This window comes from Crocuta crocuta, unplaced genomic scaffold (assembly GCF_008692635.1).
Source record: "Crocuta crocuta isolate KB4526 unplaced genomic scaffold, BGI_CrCroc_1.0 scaffold396, whole genome shotgun sequence".
Classification (NCBI taxonomy): domain Eukaryota; kingdom Metazoa; phylum Chordata; class Mammalia; order Carnivora; family Hyaenidae; genus Crocuta; species Crocuta crocuta.
Window position 1 is genome coordinate 4553933 of NW_027533259.1, and position 19084 is coordinate 4573016.

The 19084-nt window shown below is 34.3% G+C and overlaps 1 protein-coding gene across 1 annotated transcript in view; it reads right to left on the reverse strand.

The window, feature by feature from the left end:
• Nucleotides 1-19084, reverse strand: part of MAGI2 (membrane associated guanylate kinase, WW and PDZ domain containing 2) — a 966486-nt gene that overhangs the window by 486680 nt on the left and 460722 nt on the right. Inside the window, exon 5 of the mRNA XM_077746976.1 lies at nt 9803-10015. Coding sequence (XP_077603102.1) covers nt 9803-10015 — 213 coding nt within the window. The remainder of the gene's footprint in view (nt 1-9802; nt 10016-19084) is intronic.

Genomic DNA, 19084 nt, shown 5'->3' on the forward strand with positions numbered 1-19084 from the left:
CTGTCAGAGAATGGTCCTCACTTCATTTCTAGAAGCTGCATACTTAGTTAAAAACTTGAACAATAGGATCTTGTAAATGAATGAACATTTCAAGGGTTGACTCTTAGACAAGAGACAAATGTCATTTCAACTGATTTTCTATTATGCCCATACTATAGGTTATATCCTATAGTGGAAAGTGGAGGGCATTCTGTCTTCAGAAAGGAAGGAATCATGTAGTGGCCACCTGTGTTCTATGTAGCCAGTTGATTAAAAAAGTCAAGATTATAGCTTCTTGCTCACAGAGTGCTCTTACCAATTTTCCTAAACCTCCTAAAATAAAAATAAGGATTATACTATGGGAGCTAAATTGTTTGCACTTTAAATAATTGGTGAATTTTTGTTCATCATTTAAAAAACTAATTACTTTTTTGATGTAGTAAAATACGCACATGGATGAAATCCGAAAGTACAAAGGTCAAATACAATGCAAAGTAGGCTTTTCTCCTGTTTCTACTCCTTGTGGCTGTAGCCAGCCAGTTAGCAAAGATTACTTTTCTGCGTTTTCAGAGATATTTCTATATAAACTGATTACTAACTTTCAGTAAGTTTTCTTTTAACTTCTTAGTTCTCCTAAAGTGTTTCTAATTTCTAAAAAAAATGCATTTATAAGGTTTTTTAAAGTTTTAATTTAAATTTCAGTTAACATACAGTGTAATATTAGTTTCAGCTGTACAGTGTAGCGATTCAACACTTCCATACACCTGGTGTTCATCACAAGTGCACTCCTTAATCCTCATCACCTCTTTAACTCATCTCTCTTCTCTCCTCCCCTCTAGTAACCATCAGTTTGTCCTCTGTAGTTAAGTCTGTTCCTTGGTTTGCCTCTTTCTCTTTTTCCCACCTTTTGCTTGTTTGCTTTGTTTCTTAAATTCCACATGGGAGTGCAATCTTATGGTATTAGTCTTTCTCTGACTGGCTTATTTGGCTTAGCATAACACTTTCTAACTCCATTCATGTGGTTCCAAGTGGCAAGACTCCTTTTTTTTTTTTTTGGTGGTCGAGTAGTATTCCATTTTATATATATACCACCTCTTCTTTATCCATTCATCAATTGATGAACCCATGGGCTGTTTCCATAATCTGGCTACTGTAAATAGTGGTGTAGTAAATACAGGGTGCACATATTCCTTTGAATTAGTATTGTTGTATCCTTTGGGTAAATACCTAGCAGTGCAATTGATGGATCATAGGATAGTTATGTTTTTAACTTTTTGAGGAACCTCTTTACTGTTTTCCACAGTGGTTGCAAGTGTTTCCATTCCTACCAACAGTCCATGTAAGTTCTTTTCATATAAGGCATGTGAATGAGACGAGGCAAATGAGAAGAGGTGGTTCTTAGACACGGTGGTAATTTACATATAATAAATTTAGGTAAAATTATATATTATATAAAATAAGCCTAGAATAAAATATTAGAATTAAGGAAAGCTAGGGTAATGATTATGTTTGTCATCAATTGAGGAAACAAAAATCCCAAGTCCTGTCAAGAAATGACTTTTTGAGGAGAAAGCAGGAAGCAAACTTCTTGATCTCCACTGCAGCAATTTCTTACTTGACACATCCCCAAAAGCAAAAGAATCAAGAGCAAAAACAAACTATTGGGACCTCATCAAAATTAAAAGCTTCTGCAAGGCAAAGGAGACAATCCATAAAACTAATAGACAATCGACGGAATGGNATTGAAAAAAAAAGAAATGACTTTTTATCTGTAAAATTTGTAACCGAATTGCATCTCATCTATTCAGGAGGTTAGGCAGGAAAATGTGAATTACTAAGAAAACATGTTCAATACCTCAAAATTATCTTTTATCTATATTTAAAACTCAGTTGGTTATAGTTACTCTGAAGCACTGCAAGAACATTATGTGAAATTAGGAAAATAGAAAACTCAAGGCCTATCAGTGAGCAGAAGATCACAAGGAAAAAAATTCCAAGATTTAAAAACTAAATTATGAAGATTCCCTAGAAAGATTAGTAGAGGGAATTATTTCTCATTTATAAGAGAGAAGAGCTACCTTAATGAGTATACTTTCTTCTTTCTGCATCATTTCATTTTTAACATTTTAGTAAAAGTAGACTAGAAAAATGGCAATGAAATGAAACCCTATGACTTTGAAATTGTATATTGTTTGCTTTTAATAAATGTAATGTATTTGAAAGATGTTTATCATATAGAACCAAGTCCTTCAAGCCCTCAACTAACTTTGGAGTAAGAGAAACTGATATAAGTATTAAAAATATCAAAGACCAAAGCAAGGCACAAATGAAATATAGGATATAAGCATGCATCTCTTAGATCTTGCTTTCAAAATTCTGAAAATATTCTATGAAATTAGTACTATATTAAAACATAATATCCTCTTAAGTTTTAGGAACATCAAAGGATCTGAAAGAGAAAAAGAAGATGACTTTGTTTCATTTTGATCTTGATAATTCAAGTGCTGTTCTTTGGGGTCAAATTGAGTCAACGTATTGTTTGATGAGAGCAAGAAGTCAATTAGGAGTAAAAATATGAGGGTGCTATTCCCAGCAATGGAGCTATGTAGAAGGAATGAGTGCACACAGAGGCTTTCCCTCTTCAGGAACAAAGTCCAGGCTTCACCTAGAAATAACTAGAGCACTCTTTGGCAATAAAGGAGCTGAGATTTCACACCAAAATTATCATCACTTCTTATGAGGAGAAATAGGAGACACAAAAATGAAACATAGCAAAAATCAGACCTAGAGAGAATAGATGGCTATGATTAGAAATACGATTAAGCTTGAAGGATGCCTAGAGCACATGAAGCCACTTAAACATCGCACCTAGCCCTCAGGCTTCTGCAAGTGCTATACAAACCTGAGACTTACCTGGTTGTTCTTCTCTGCACTCCTTGCTCATCTATCAAATTTCTCTCTCCTACACATCACATCCTACACAGCTCAGAGAAATAGAAAAATGCTCTCCACAAAGGTTGAGTGTGAGATCCCTAAAATGCTGAATCAGTTTTAGGGGATGAAGAGGTTCAAGTAATGCATTGCTTTTAGTTTAAAAGCAAAGTCAGCTGGCCTTGACTTGAAGTGACATTCCTGAAACCACTCATGATTTCAATTTTCCCCCAGTGCTGCAGTTACAATTACTACTGTAGTTCATAACCATGAGCTTTAAAGTGATTATCTTATTACTTTATAATCACACCTAGATACTCAGAGGTTTTACCTAGATACTCATTTTACAATTAGGGCAGTTTTAACTTTCAAATAATCCTTTTAAGAAAAGATGCTCCCCGTTTATAAAGGAGATATCTAATTTTTGAAGGTTAATTTAAAATAGTCCCAGGAATTCGGCCCTCCAATGGAAAGATAATCCCTACTACTGGATTTGGGAACAAGATCATAAAATTAAGCCTCCTCAAAAAGAAAAAGAAAAAAAAAGATAAAGATCTGAGTGGTACACACATCACAGTCTCTGTGAACCCACACAAAAATAAGCAGGGGCTAGGCGGCGTTGGGGTGGTTTCAGAGTGGGCTATTATTCACAGGAAAACAGCGAGATTCACTACGGAGGACATAATTCTTTTGACAGTGACAGGACCTCATTCACAGAGCCAGGACTGATGGTGCATGCACAGTCGGCGTGCCAAGCAGCACAGGACCTGGATGCGGGTCCCTAATGGTGAACTGAGATCATTGCTGAGGACACTCGGTGATCACATAAGGGACACTCTGTTTGCTCTCTGGGAGATGCAGTTCATTTGCACTAATTGCGGGCTTGGGGGCCTGGAGAAGGCGGCTCTGTGTACACATACTGTATTCCCTTTGTTGGTGAAGGTAGCTCTCACGGGCCCCGTTCCTCCTGGCATTGTGTGTGTATGTGTGTTAACAGAGAGATTTAGCTGCCTTTAAAATATATGTGCATTTCTAATTCTTTGCACTAGACTTACTAATAGCTGATGAGGGGAAGCTACAATATAATGGTGAATTACTTTCCGGAAAAGTTTAGCATATAATTCATGAAATAAAAGAAATCCAAGAAAGCTTAACCCAGTTACTATGGTTTATAGAATTTTCTTTTCTTCAGAAAAGTTCAATCGTTAAACAAAACTATCTACTTTTTATCTACCTATTTTATTTTATTTTATTATTTTAATTCCAGTATAGTTAACATACAGTGTTATATTAGTTTCAGGTGTGCAATATAATGATTCATCATCCACCTATCTATTTTTAGTATTTTCACAGAGAAAATGAAAAATTCTTATATCTAAGAATATGTATTTTAAAATATACTTGTACATAATTTTCTTTAGTTATCAAATAACTTTTGAGGGAATGAAGATCAAGAATGTTCTATCATTTGGGGCACCTGGGTGGCTCAGTCAGTTAAATAACCAACTTTTGGTTTCACCTCAGGTTACGATCTCCTGGTTTGAGAGATGGAGCCTCATGTAGGGCTCTGTGCTGATAGCATGGAGTCTGCTTGGGATTCTCTCTTTACCTCCCTCTCTGTCCCTCCCCCACTTTTGCTTTTTCTCTCTCTCTCAAAAATAAGCTTTTTAAAAAGAGAATGTCATATCTTTCAAACTTAGAAGGAATGCATGTTGAAGACAATGAGCAGTGTAAAATGAGCATGAAATACAGCTAATCATGTTGATATAGTAAAGCTTTGACATTCTCTAGAGGTTTGGTTGACTAAAAAATAAAGAGTTATAAAGATCTTGAGATATTTAAAGATATATACTGATCACTGACACAGGTAAACAAAAAACCAAAATTGTCCTCATCCTGGAAGTGCTTACAATGTATGTGGGGATGCCAGACATACACAGTATGAAAAGTGACCTACAACTACCAGGCTAATTAGTAGCTTTCAAATTACTGAAGTGTGTAAATTGTACTTGGATAATTCAGAGATAGACAAACTCAGTTTTTCATCATGGAAGTCAACAAGTGATTTCTTAGGAATATCAAAACTTTTTATTGTGTTTTGAATAAAAGACTAGGAGGTTATACTATGGAGAAGGGCTTCTCAAACACATGAAAGTGTTTTATGAGTGTATTTTGTAGATCAGAGAAGAGGTAAAGGAGGAGTAGGGGCCAAAGCTAGCAAAGATGTTTCAGTAAAATGTGGGAGGGCCTGAGGGGCTGTCCAGGGAGTCTGAAGCAGTAGAAATGGAAGCTCATTCAAGTTTTAGGAAGGAGAGTCACATGATCAAGTGCTGCTTCAAGAATCTTTCACTGATGGAGGAATAACACTCAATGTGATAGGGTTGGAGCCTGGAGGAATGTAGATCAGTTAGGGGACTGTGGTCTACAAGTGAGGTGATACGTCAGTAATCTAGGATGGCGATTTTTGGAAACAAGAGATTAAAACTACAGGTCTAGGATATTTTACACCCAATAATACATAACAAACCCAGGGAAAAGAAGCATTGAAGAACCCAGAGCTATCTGGGTGAAAAGAAGAATTTGAAAAATCAAGCCTTTCTGAGTTGAGGTGCTTGTCTCTGTTATGGGAGAAAAATTCAGGTTGAATGTTGCATTTAAGTTGCCATAGAAATTCTTTGGAGGGGCAGTCCAGGGGACAAATGTCAGAACTATGGCCTTGGAACATCCTGGAAAAGTGAAGACTGCAGGTAAATCTACAGTATTTGAAGCCATGTGGCTGGATGTCAATTCTAACAAGACAAAAATGTCCAAATATAGATGAGGTTAATATCAAGAAAGGTTTCCTAGGGATATGAATTTTAAATATCAGTTTAAAGACAGATTCTCCAAGATGATGTAAAGATATATCATCCTTGCAAGCATTAGATCTAACACCACAGCCACAAATTCAGTGAAGGACAAGCATAACAGAATACAATGTAATGAAATACACTGAGCTGAAAGATTATGGTTCTACCTCATGGAGGTCAGGAGTCATTTTGTCCTCAGCATGGTGAACAGCCCAGAGAAATGTGATTGGAGAGAGGATAAGTTCAGGTGTTCCTGGGTCCAGATCTCAACTCTGTTATTAAATTAGCTATTACCTTAGTTAAGTACCTTTAACTAAATTTCAGCATATTCTTCATTAAAAACACTATGATTACAGGATATGAGATAATATACATATTACATGTCTACCTCATGTTATACATTTCTTAAAGGAGAATTGCCACTATTTATTTGATTTCATTTTTATTTTTGTAACTTTCAGTATTAATAAGCATAGAACTACATTTCTAAGGATAGAACTATATTGATTTCTATCACCAAAGTGACATATGTCAGAGAGAGAAACATTTCTGATCTGAGACATTGAAAGATCATTCTATAGCTTTCCTAGGTGACATGGGCTACATCCATCTGTCTGATGTAATTTTGACTAAAAAGGGAACCTAGCATGAGATAGTTCACATAAAATATATGAATATTGATTGATAATGTTAGAACTCCATGTAGAAATTATATATTTAAAGGTGGTCACCAACTTTACATAAATATGGTCTTAAAATACGAGGAATGTTTATTTCTAAGTAGAAGTTAAAAGGAGAAAAAAATAAAGAAAATTAGTAATAGAAGTAAATCAAGGATTCCTCTAAAATCTTTATTTACATAGACAAAATAATTCATTTTGGTAAAGTATATAAGGAGTTAAAATTAGTAGGTTTGATGCTTAAACACATACAGAATATTATAAGAAATAGGATTTTTTATATCCCCAGAGTTAAATAACCTACCTCAGTTGTAGATGACTTCAAAAATTGAAAGAAATAAGAAACTTTTGGTAGGTAGAAACTTATAATGCCACTTTTAAAGAGGCACAAGTAAAATAGTGGTCATGTGCCTATATATTGCTGAGAAACATATTTATGCCTCTATTTGGTGCTATAAGATTCAAGATAGCATAGCAGCTGAGATCATGGGTTCTTTTACATATACATATATATAATATATACGTATATACACACATATAATATATCTTTGTTTATATATTTTATAATTTATATATAAATATACCTTATATTTATATATATAATTCCTATATATAAATTCCAGTTACTCGGCAAATTAACTGTAGTGTACCTCAGGGTCTTAATCTGTAAAATAGTACCCAATCTGTAAAATCTGTTTGGAGAATTAAGCGAACTAGTACACAGAATAAAATTAGGGAGTCCCCAGCACATGGTAAGCATCCAAAAGAAGTTACATTTTACATTATTTATTATCAGGGGCGCCTGGGTGGCTCAGTCAGTTAAGCATCCGACTTCGGCTCAGGTCATGATCCCACAGTTTGTGGGTTTGAGCCCCATGTCGGGCTCTGTGCTGACAACTTGGAGCCTAGAGCCTGCTTCAGATTCTGTATCTCCCTCTCTCTCTGACCCTTCCCTGCTCACGCTGTCTCTCTCTCTCAGAAATAAATAAAACATTTTTAAAAATTACATTATTTATTATCAGTAGTTTTTGTAATGGAAAAGAATTATCTCAGTAAGCTTTTCTTACTCTCCAAATGTGCCTCATCAACTATAGTATTTATGTTCTGAATTGACACTTGATATTAATTAGTGTTATAAGTTCTTAGTCAATATAAGGCAGTATTAACTAAAATTTAAGCAACAATTTTCTCGCTATTGTTTGAAGTGCTTTATATGTAGTGAATGTGTATGGAAAGAAAATAAAGGATAAAGAGCCTGTGCTGGAAAAAAATGTGACAAGTTTCAAAAGGTGAAAAGCTGAGTAAATGCATATGAGAGGGATACATTTTAGTGAATCCTAAAATTTCTATTCGAGAAACAAAGAAAAACAAAGTTTTCTAATATGGGATGAGGAACCAATTCTCTGGTTTGAGACTGTTTCCTCAATCTTTGAACACTAGGCCAAGAGCCGTCTAATTTACATATGTTTCATCTCCCATAATAGGGAAAGAAAGATAGCATAAGAGCCACGTGCCCAGCCTGGCTTTCCAGAACGACTGTAAGCATCTATAAGCATTTTTGACAAATACTGACTCTCCAGAAATCCCAGAGTTGGCCTGGGCAGTTGTCTTCTACCATCGTCAGGCTGAGAGGTCCAAGGACAGTCACATGGTTATAACTGGTTAAGAAGAGGTAAAACCAATCCATTTTCCTGGGGGTCTTTAAAGACTGCCTAGCCAAAAACAAAACAAAACAAACAAAAAACAATTCTTCATGTTTAGGGTATAAATAGAAGAGAATGGTGCTTTCTAAATTCGCTATGACCCCCAATTAATTTCGAGTTTACAAATCTGGTCAAGAATGCTTCATTTGATTTGCCCTTTACGGAGGAGAAATGAATTAGAAACCAATGATTCAGGCCCAACCAATGACAAATATTCTATATTTTTAGCTACGAGGTGTTAACTAGTAAGAAACTCTATAACTGCACTTTGATCCCCAACTTCTGCTTCCTCTGTGATTATTGCTTCCACTCAGCTAAATCATTTTGATTCTCATATCAAAGATCAAATCAGAAAACTATGTACTATTAATTTAAATCTATTACATAATGAGAATTTTGACAAAGATATTTCAGAATTAAAAAGGAAAAGGTATCTAATTGTTTGAAAATTACCTGATCATTTCATAGTGAACAAGTTACACTATGTGACAATAGGGATTTTTAGCATTTGTATCCAGGAATGAGTTATTGGTAGGATCAGAGCATATTTTTCACCATTATGTTAATGGAGGAGGTTCTCCTCTGAGTAATCAAGATGAAGCCACTTTTTTAGGTTTTACACCTTGATTAGTACAGATCTCCTTATGTTCAAGAAAGAACATTTTTACAGCTATTATGAACAAGGAAGTTAAAAAACAAGCTTATGAAACTTTGATAAAAATAATTAAGCATGAAAATTCAAATACTATGTTGTCACTATAGAAACAGCACGGTGATAATTAAAAATACAGACATCAAAGTACAGTAGTTGTAGGAAATATATAAATAATATGTATGCAAGGTGCACGTGTTAACATTTTTTAAAGAGGTTTAACACACCTCTTAGATTTTCAATGCTTACTGGTATGCTATTATTAAAAAATAAATAAATAAAACAAAACTTTGGAAGATTACTCTAAGCTTAGAGGCTACAAGAATGCTATACTTTTGGTAACATTTAATTATGAATAATATAAAGAAAAAATCCATTTTATAAATAAACTACTTAGCTTTCTGTTAGTAATAAGCACAAGAAAATAGCAAAGCCATACCTTGCACAAACACACTTTATATCTGCCTGATATTCTTTATATATGTGATATGATAGATCATATATGAAAAGGATAACAAGTTTTCTTTGTTCAAGGGTAGGTGTCTTCACAAAGTCAATGTATAAAGATGCCTTCTCCACATTGTCAGAATAGATAGTAAGGATAGAGGGAAATATATGGACATGCTATAGCTGTGGTCATTTTGAGGACTGTATTCAATGAAGTTGTTAACTAAATCATATGACACAACCTCTACTTACAGAACTGTGAGTACAGTAAGATTTCTAAGGATAGATTTCTACTTAATATTAATTAACAAACCCCCCAGAACTTTCCACAATCATATTCATGACTTGTAACATTTTTTAAGATGTAGAAACCATTCATTATATTGCCATTAATATTGTGTAAGTGAAAACAAAAACTGAGTAACTCAAATGAATTAGTTGATTTAATTGTCAAATTAAAACAATAAAATGGATACAAGAATTATTTCCTTTCCATTTGATACCATAATCTTCGCTCTGGAGATAACTATCATATCATGTATACATATGTAAATAACTAACCTGGTGTTACTACTCCATTTCCATTGACCACAGGCCTCTCTTCCTCTTCCTCCTCAGGAGGCTCTATACTTGCTTTCTCCATGTTGCTCACTGATTTATTCCTCTTCCGTTTTCCTTCAGCACTTGGAGTGGCTCCCGGAAGTATCTGGTCTGTCACATTTAATAATAATGGTGCTGGTTCTGCTGGAGGCTTCGGTGTGCCGTAGTAATTGTCTGCAAATGATACCAGAACATTATGGAGTCAAATATTTCTCCTACTACATACATAATTAATAAGAAATGGAAAGTATATATTGACAAATATGTATTCTGTTTCTTACATATATATGTATTTTACATGCATACATATATGTGATTTCATATCCTTTCACATTTTTATATATACCTTTATTTATTGCTTTTACTAAATTGGGCTTTAATACTTAAATAAGGATATAGATTTATCTTCATTCTCACCTTTTGTCAAACCAAAATACAGTTACATGTATTAGTCTCATATGGTACATAGCAACTTCTAAATTATTTTTAAAATTTGATAATCTTTTAAAAAATAATGTCTGAATAAGGGTATAGGTGACATTTTTAAAAGCAAATCTTATAACATTCTGGAAAGCAAAGCACATTGTGCTTTTTTCTAGCTTTCAGAGGACTCTGGCTGTTGTCCTTGATGCACACAGCATCCTGCCCAGAGTGGTAGCTCCATGCCAGTTTAATGGTTCCCATGGCTGCTGACAGCAGGCCTAATTAATCATTCTTCAGATTACTACAGTTCTTCTTCCCATAACTCCATGATCGGAGCGATGGAATATTTGTTTCTCCCATCAGTCTCTGAGACTTCTCAAAGAAGGAAACTAACTCTTATTTCTTTCTGTAATAACAGCCTGGCACGTAGTAGGCTTGGAATAAATACTTACTAAGTGAGCGTCTTTATATATTTAAGGCAAATTATTTGTAGTCTAAAATTTTGATTGGTAAAGAACATAGTGGTGTTTTATAAAATCAGTGTTATACTTTTAGCATCATCTTCAAACCCACATTGGTGTTTTCAGTTAATTGAATAATTTATGCACACATTTACTACTCATTCATTAAAACTTTTATTTAGTACTGACTCTGCACCCAGACACTCCAATATATGTTTGAGAGAAAATGACTAATATAAAACAATCCTTGTCTTCCAGATGCTCAACAGTGTAGTGTGGAAGATAGGCGCATTTGACATCAAACAGATAAGTATTATAGCAGGAAATAGGACTGAGTCATGCAATCAAAGAGGCACAGAGGAGGAATCACATCTTACTATCTGCAGAGGCCACTGAAGTCAACTGGAAAACAGTATGTTGTGAAAGAAACAAACTTTAACTATAAGTCATGGGTTCTAGTCTTGGCTTTTCTATACAACTACAATTCAGGGAAGTTATTTAACCTCACTAAGGCTCAATTTCTTCACCTACATGTTGGAAATACAAATACTTGTTGCGTCTTAGTTCTGTGTTGCAAATAACCAAAAACCAACTCTAGTAAGATTTAACATCACAGGGATGTGCTGAGAAGATACGGGATGCTTAGTTGAAGGAAGAGCCTGAAAAATCTTGGGAAAAATGGGCAGAAGCAAAGGAATTCCATCAAAACACCCAAGTTGCCTCTATTGGTCCCGAACTCTGAAAGCCAGTGGCTCCACTGCCATGGGCACAACCCCAGCTGCCACTCCTTCAGAGCCAATGAATCCCAGTCTCTGCTCAGGAGCTCTGAATTCACTCATTTCCAGTCAAACTCTCAGGCAGGGATGTCTCATTGGCTAAGCCTCAGCCATAGGAGAGTCCTTGAAATGACAAATTAGGGCAGGAGAATGGCTGCTCTCCTTTGATTTGGGAAGAAGGAGGTGGAGCCCCACCTACCACCCATCTCATTGTAGGGTGCTCCCCAGGAAGGTATGGTCTTGGGGTGCTGGGTCAGCAGAAATGATCAATGTCTATTATACTTGCTCTCATCACTGGGTTGCTGTGAAAATGGAGGATGTATGAAGAAGTGCTTCATAAGCTGTAAAATTGCAATGGTTTTAACAGCAGTGTAAACCTCCTGCTGGCACTAAGTGAATATTCCAAAGGCTAGCTGGAACACTAATGTTGTTGCTCATTTTCATGGATATTCATGGTTGTAAGAGAAATACAAGGGGAAAAATATTATCATGTAAAGTGGTTCTTATACATGTAAAACTTTTATACAGAAGTCTGCAAAGTGGATGATAGACATTTTGCTAAAGGTTACTTTCTAATTTAATTTAGAGCATTTCAGATGACAGAACTTTAAATGTATTGCTGAATTCTAAGCAAAGACTGCTAGTTACTTCTTAGAAGTCTATGAATTATTATTATATTGCAGCATCCCTAAGGGCTTGCACCATTCTCAGTACATTGCTATGCTTTCTATGGAATCTCAATAGTTAACTGCTTATCTAATACACACAAGTAACACTAATAAATAATCCTGCATGTCCCAATAAATAATATAGTTTTAAGTAGTATTCTGAAAACTTTAATGACTTCAAATATATACAGTATTAAGGAAAATGGATCACATTTCAGTATTATTTTTCTTCCAACCTGTCTTTTATGGTTTAAATCTCCCTGAGTTAGAAGCATAACCTTATATTAATTAGAAATAAATTCATAGCTCAGGCTAAAAACAAATATTAAGTAACAGATCCTGTTGAATTTATATTGCTAAATAATTATACCTATTGGCATGTGATGTGATTATAAATTATATAGTAATATTCTATTTCTACAATTTGATTTATGAAAATAAGACTACAGATTAAATTTTAGATGTAAAATTGTATGAATCATTAGTTAAAATGTTAAGATTATCTTCATTAGCAATAATAAAAACAATTTAGAAGAGGCACAGAAATAACCCATATAGTTACTACACTTGAGAAATATAATTTACAGAGACTATGCTATTATAACAAATCCAATGCATAGAATAAGGCAACCAGAAATACCTAAACTAAGTTGAAGAATTAACCAGGTAGTCAGATAGGTAGGTCACTGAAAATGATGCTTTGATAGAAGTTCATAGAAATCCATATGTTAATGGTAAAATGTGCCTTTTAGATAAAATATCAATGTTTTCAGAAGAAAATAAAAAAAATTTTTTTACATAGAATATGGAAATAGTGTCCCATTGAGAATGAAATGCCAGCATTTAGCAATTTAAAATCTCAAAATATAGTAACAATATGGTGTAATGTTTAATGGCACAGATCATGCTGAAATAAACCTGTCTTTGAATCCTGTGTCCCCTAAACTGGCTACTTCCTTACATCCTTAAATCTCTTTAGTTAAAGTAGGAACAGTGGGCTGCAAGATGACTATAGTCACAACAGCAACTACAATAACAATTATTATTACCATCATCATCACTGCACTGCAATTTACTGAGCTGGATACTGTAATGGACATTTTACCTATGCGCTCTTGGATCAAATGGGGACTAGACTAACTCTTACTCCTTGGTGTTTTGTAGTAAGGATTAATGATAATGAAGGGATGTATAATGTGACTGGATCAGAACAGGTCTCCATATATAGTGGCTACTTTGGGCATTTATTCATCACAAAACAATATAAAATCATTCTGTCTCTACAGTTAAAAGAAAATTGAGGCCCCAGAAATTAAACAATTTACCAATATTGTGCATGAAGCAAGTGGAAAACCTGTATCTGTTTGTTTTAAGAACCTCATATCTTCAAAATACTATGGAGGAGAAGGGGAAAAAATAGTTGGGGAGAGGGAGGGAGGCAAACCATGAAGGATTCTTTAAGAAACTTCTTTTTTTTAATGTTTTTAAAAATTTATTATTGAGACAGAAAGAAACAGAGCATGAGTGGGGGAGGGGAAGAGAGAGAGATTACAAACCATGAGGGACTCTTGAATACTGAGAAGAAACTGAGGATTGATGGGGGTGGAGGAGAAAGGGAAAGGGGGGTGATGGGCATGGAGAAGGGCACCCGTTGGGATGAGACTGGCTGTTATATGGAAACAAACTAGACAATAAATTATAAAAAATAAATAAAAAATAAATTCTAAAAAAAAAAATTATGTTGCCTCTGAAGAGGGGTGTAAAATGTGCGATGAAATTTGCATTCTGCCCTGCACTAACAGCAAGAGAACTTCATTCAAAGCCACAACAAATAGGCACAAATGTATGACTTTAAAAAGGGAAAGGTGATAATTGCTACCAAATAATAAAGCTGGGACAGTTTAGGTGATTTTTTTTCTCTCCTTGCTTGCAAAAATGTGCTTGTGTGTGTATGCACGTGTGTACACATATGTGTGTTTTGGGGGATGAGATGGGGTATAGGCTTCTCTGGTCCACTTCTTGCTGAATACATCTATACTTGTAAAGGATGATGTATTTATTAGTTTCATGTAAATTTAATATAAAATTGTGCTTTTGTTGAACATGATGAAAAACTCAAATGATATATAAAATTGCTCACTTATTTCTATTATAATGATGACTATCTATAGATTACATAGTCTGATTTTTAATCAATGCCTGGGGTAAAAACGACATTTGAGGAATTTGATTTATTCTTCAGCTTTTTAAGTACTTAAAATAATGATTTTTTTCCAATAAAGTTATAGTTCTAAAAGAGTGAAACAGGGTGGATGCACCTATTTCTTTTTTTTTATTTTATTTTATTTATTTATTTTTTTTAATCTTGATCAATGCAATTTATTTTTTTATTTTTATTTTTTTTTACAAATAGTTTATTGTCAAATTAGTTTCCACATAACACTCAGTGCTCATCCCCATAAGTGTCCTCNGGATGCACCTATTTCTGACACAATAAATATAGAAAGCTTTCTAGAAATCTGAATAAAAAGAGTATCCTATAAAATGTCAATAACTGGTTTCATAATGAAAAAAATTAATAAATGCCAATTTACAATGGAAGTTTTACTAATTTCTTGTAAAGAAAAAGGGACTAAAACAGATTACATTGCTATGAACTAAACTTGTCTAGAGACTCCTTTGAAAATCTAATCCCTTACACACATTTTTTAAAATTATTATTTTAGAAAGAGAGAGAGCACAACTATGGGAGAGGGCAGAGTGACAGAAAGAGAAAGAATCCTAAGCAGGCTCCACGCTCAACATAAAGCCCTATGAGAGAATTGACTCCACAACCTTGGGTTCATGACCTGAGCCAAAATCGAGAGTCGAATGTTCAATCTACTGAGCTACCCAAATGCCTCCCATTACCCATTTTTATGCAGACCGATTCCTAAGTCATCTAGAAGAGATAAAAAATAGCTTTCTAAATAATTTTTCATGTAGTACACTTGAGGACTATCATGGAATTATTTCTCTTCTTATTAGACCAAAACTTCTTTTCAAATAGTCTTAGTATTTTAAAAATAATGTTTTTGTCTTTTCTCTGACCCTTCCCAGGAGTTTGTTGGTCTTTTCCAATTTGATTTTAATGGAGAAGTCAAGGGGTCAAAAGAAATAGAAGACTATTTCAATGAATTATATACTGTTCTCTTTTCTGTACCCTCGTTTTTATTGAAAGAAAAGAGACACCAAAATAGTATTTTCTAAGATCTACCATGTCCTTTATGCCTTTAAGTTCTGATACTATGATAAAAAGTAGCTATGATACTAAAAACTAATTTTATGTATGAGGAAATGTAATATTCTAAACTGGAATATTTTGAAAGGCTTTTACTTATTTCCAACATGTTTTCCCTTTAAATAAGATCAATTTTCATAATGAAAACATGTGAATTGTTATGTAGTGCACTTGGCTTTTTAAGTAGTATACTCAGATTCCAACTGTGTTGTTTCTGTCCTTTGGGTGTATAATGATAGCATGTGTAGGTTTTACATCAAATGGTCATAGTTCATTCCACATGGCACCCAAATGGAGCTGCGTTTTAGAGAGATAACAATTCTTGTCTTCAAGGTATCTCACAGATTAAAGTCTTGACCCTCATTTCCCCCCAATATTCTCAGTGCTTTTATTCCCATTTTGGTAACCAGAAAGAATCAATTTCAGATAATGGTTTAGGAGAGAAGAGATGATTGCCTACAGGGACTCTGGGGCATGCATACAACACAGCCCATCACCGGGATCCCCGGAGAGCTTGAGAATCTGTCCTTGTGTTGGAAACAATGTGTGACAAAATTTAAGAGGTTGAGAATCTCATCATTTGTGTCTTACAGTTTTACAAATAGAGCAAATAGTCTGATACGTGGCCTCCTTAATGGCACTTGCAAAATTTGACTCGACATTAAACAGAAATAACAAATTCAGAGTTCCAGATCTACTTGTAATTAATTATGTTAGAAAACCTACCAGATCATAAGTAAACAATCATTTTTATCCATATTAGAGATTTACATTTTTATTAATAGAAACAAATCATGAAAGGATTCTAAATTCAAATTTTAAGACATGATTAACTTATTACATAAGGGATATTAATAAGTTAAAATTAGTATCAAAATCCATCATAACTGGACAGTCATGGCAAGGATTACAGTCATATGGCTACACCTAGTCTTTTAGAAATTCTGTAAATACAAAACACAGCAAGTAAATGCAATATAGACAATATTCTTTTTTTTTTAATTGCATTTCCTACCAGAAAACAAGACTAAGAGTCTCACTTTAGAATACTTTTTGCCAACTGTTTTTTGAAGTTATTTTTGTAAGCAGTTCTGATACTTAAATTTAGTCTCCCACAAAAAGGTACCATTTCCTCATCATGTCATCTGTAGTTAGCAGCCTCAAACAAAGATGCAAAAACTCTCTGGCCCCAAAAGATAATGTCTTTTTCTCTTGTGGAGGAAAGTATGATGCTCACATGTGCCAGAGATAGGAACAACATCCAAAATGATATTTTGTCACTATACCTGCAGTGAACAGTAATTGCTGAATTTTGTGAAAATTCACTGTTAAATGTGACCATCAAAATGTGCACAGTGGTGCAAACAATGTGAAAGTTTCTGTGTTTTCATATGCCAAACTGAATTATTTTGCAACAAAGGCCACCTAAGAATTTTAGGTTTATTTTAAATTACATAAACATTGTTTTTTACTTTACAATCCCTAATGACAAACACTGAATTTTTACTGTCTTCAATTTTCCATCAGTGCTTTCCAGAAATCATAAATCATGCCAATGATTTAATCTAACATTTTCTGGAATGTGTTTGCAAATTTCCAGTAGGTTCCTTCTGGTCATTCTGACCAAATTTTCATTTATTCATGTGAGCCAGTGTGGACAGCCACAAGCCAAATCTTTGCTAAATGTAACTGTCCACAGACTGGGTAGGGTAGGTGGTTCACTTATCTAAAGGGAGTCTCAGAAACTCTTCTCTTTTAGTAACTCCTCCCTTCAGGCATTATTCAGAAGAGTTCAGAATATTTCCCTCTTGTGCCAAATAACATACAAACAAATTATTCAAGAAAATCCTCAAGAGAACAGAAAGAAGTTACATACAATTGCTCAGTGTCAAATATAAACCTACTTTCAAAGTAAAGCATTTGAACATTTATTATTCTATCAACATCAAAAAATGTACAAGCCCTATTCACAAGCATATCATATTTAAATAATATTAAATCCCTTATAGCAGTGCTGCCTAGTAAAAATGTAATGTGAACCACAAATACAAGCTACACATGCAATTTAAATTTTTCTAGTTATCCAGACTTTATTAAAAAAGAAAAAAGAAAGATTAAAGTTACTGTAATAATAATTTTGTTTTGTCCAATATATCAAAAATATTATCATTTCAGTATATGATCAATATAAAGAGTTATGAATGTAATATTTTACTTTCTTTCTTACTAAGTCTTCAAAACCCAGTATATAGTTTATACTTACAGCACCTCTTGCTTTAGACAAATCCTATTTCAAGTGTTCAGTAGCCATATCTGAATAGTGACTACTATACTGGACAGCATAGCCTTAGACAATCTGTTTTATCAAATATGATTTTAAGGTTACCATATTATCACCTGGCTTATTTTTCTCAGATGTAATAAAGTGAAAATCTCTGCTTTAAATGACTAAGAAAACTGAATAAACACCAAAACATAATAACAATTTCAGGTGACACTTGGTCAATGATATTTCTCTTGTTCAATTGCTTTCCTGCACATGTGGATGGAGTACATGTAAAATATTTTTAAACACCAAACAGATACACACTTCCTAGCAACGCTCTTTCATCCTGCTTCTCAATCATCACTTTATCTTGTCCTACCTTGAAAAATCCACGTTTGACTATTACCAAGTTGCAGGTTAAAAGGAAAAAAGAATAAATGTTTCATGTAAATAAGGTATATGTGAACTTGCATGAGGATACTCTTCTTATGTTCAAATGTAAGACTGGAAAGCCCTCTTTACAATCAGTCTCAACTCACAAAGAGAGAAAATGTTGAGTCATGGTAATGATGTAAAAAAAGATATGTTATTCATATTTGTTATTCATATTCATTGTGCTACTCTTTAGTACCACATTCTCATTTAGGGGATCTATAGTACTTACAACCCAGTGCCTCACCTTGCTGTCAGTAGGCTCCTACTTTCATACTTCATGTTCATAAAAATTCCAATTTTCTTTTTCCTCTATACAGTAGATGTGTCACATTTCCAGTTTCTCTTGGGTCTTGCTAAGTGACTGGGTCTTAACACTCTAATAGGCTAATTTTAAAATTAATTTTTTTTTTTTTTACTTTGAGAGAGAGTGAGTGCACGAGCAGGGAAGGGGCAGAGACAAAGGGAGACTTAGGATTTGAAGTAGGCTCTATGCTGTCAGTGAAGAGCTCAATGTGGGGCTTGAACTCATCAGACATGAGATCATAACCTGAGCTGAAGTCGGATGCTTCAACCACCCAGGCGTCCCCACTCTTATAAACTCTTTTAATAAACTAATAAACTATCTAATAAACTAAGATGCTGATAACTAAAATGGGCTTACTGTATCCCACATAATACTTACATTTTACCAGTATTTAAAACTCTATTCTGTAAGGTTAATCATGAAATTTGGGCTATAACTAGTCGATTCAGTGGTGGAACATATTTTTTAGAAGTGCTGTGTATGCTATCAAACCACAAAAGAAGTGTTTTCCAGGGTACTTGGGTAGGTCAATCAGCTGAACGTCTGACTCTTGCTTTCAGCTCAGGTCATGATCCCTGTGTGGCAGCACTGAGCCTTACATTGGGCTCTGTGCTGAACGTACAGACTGCT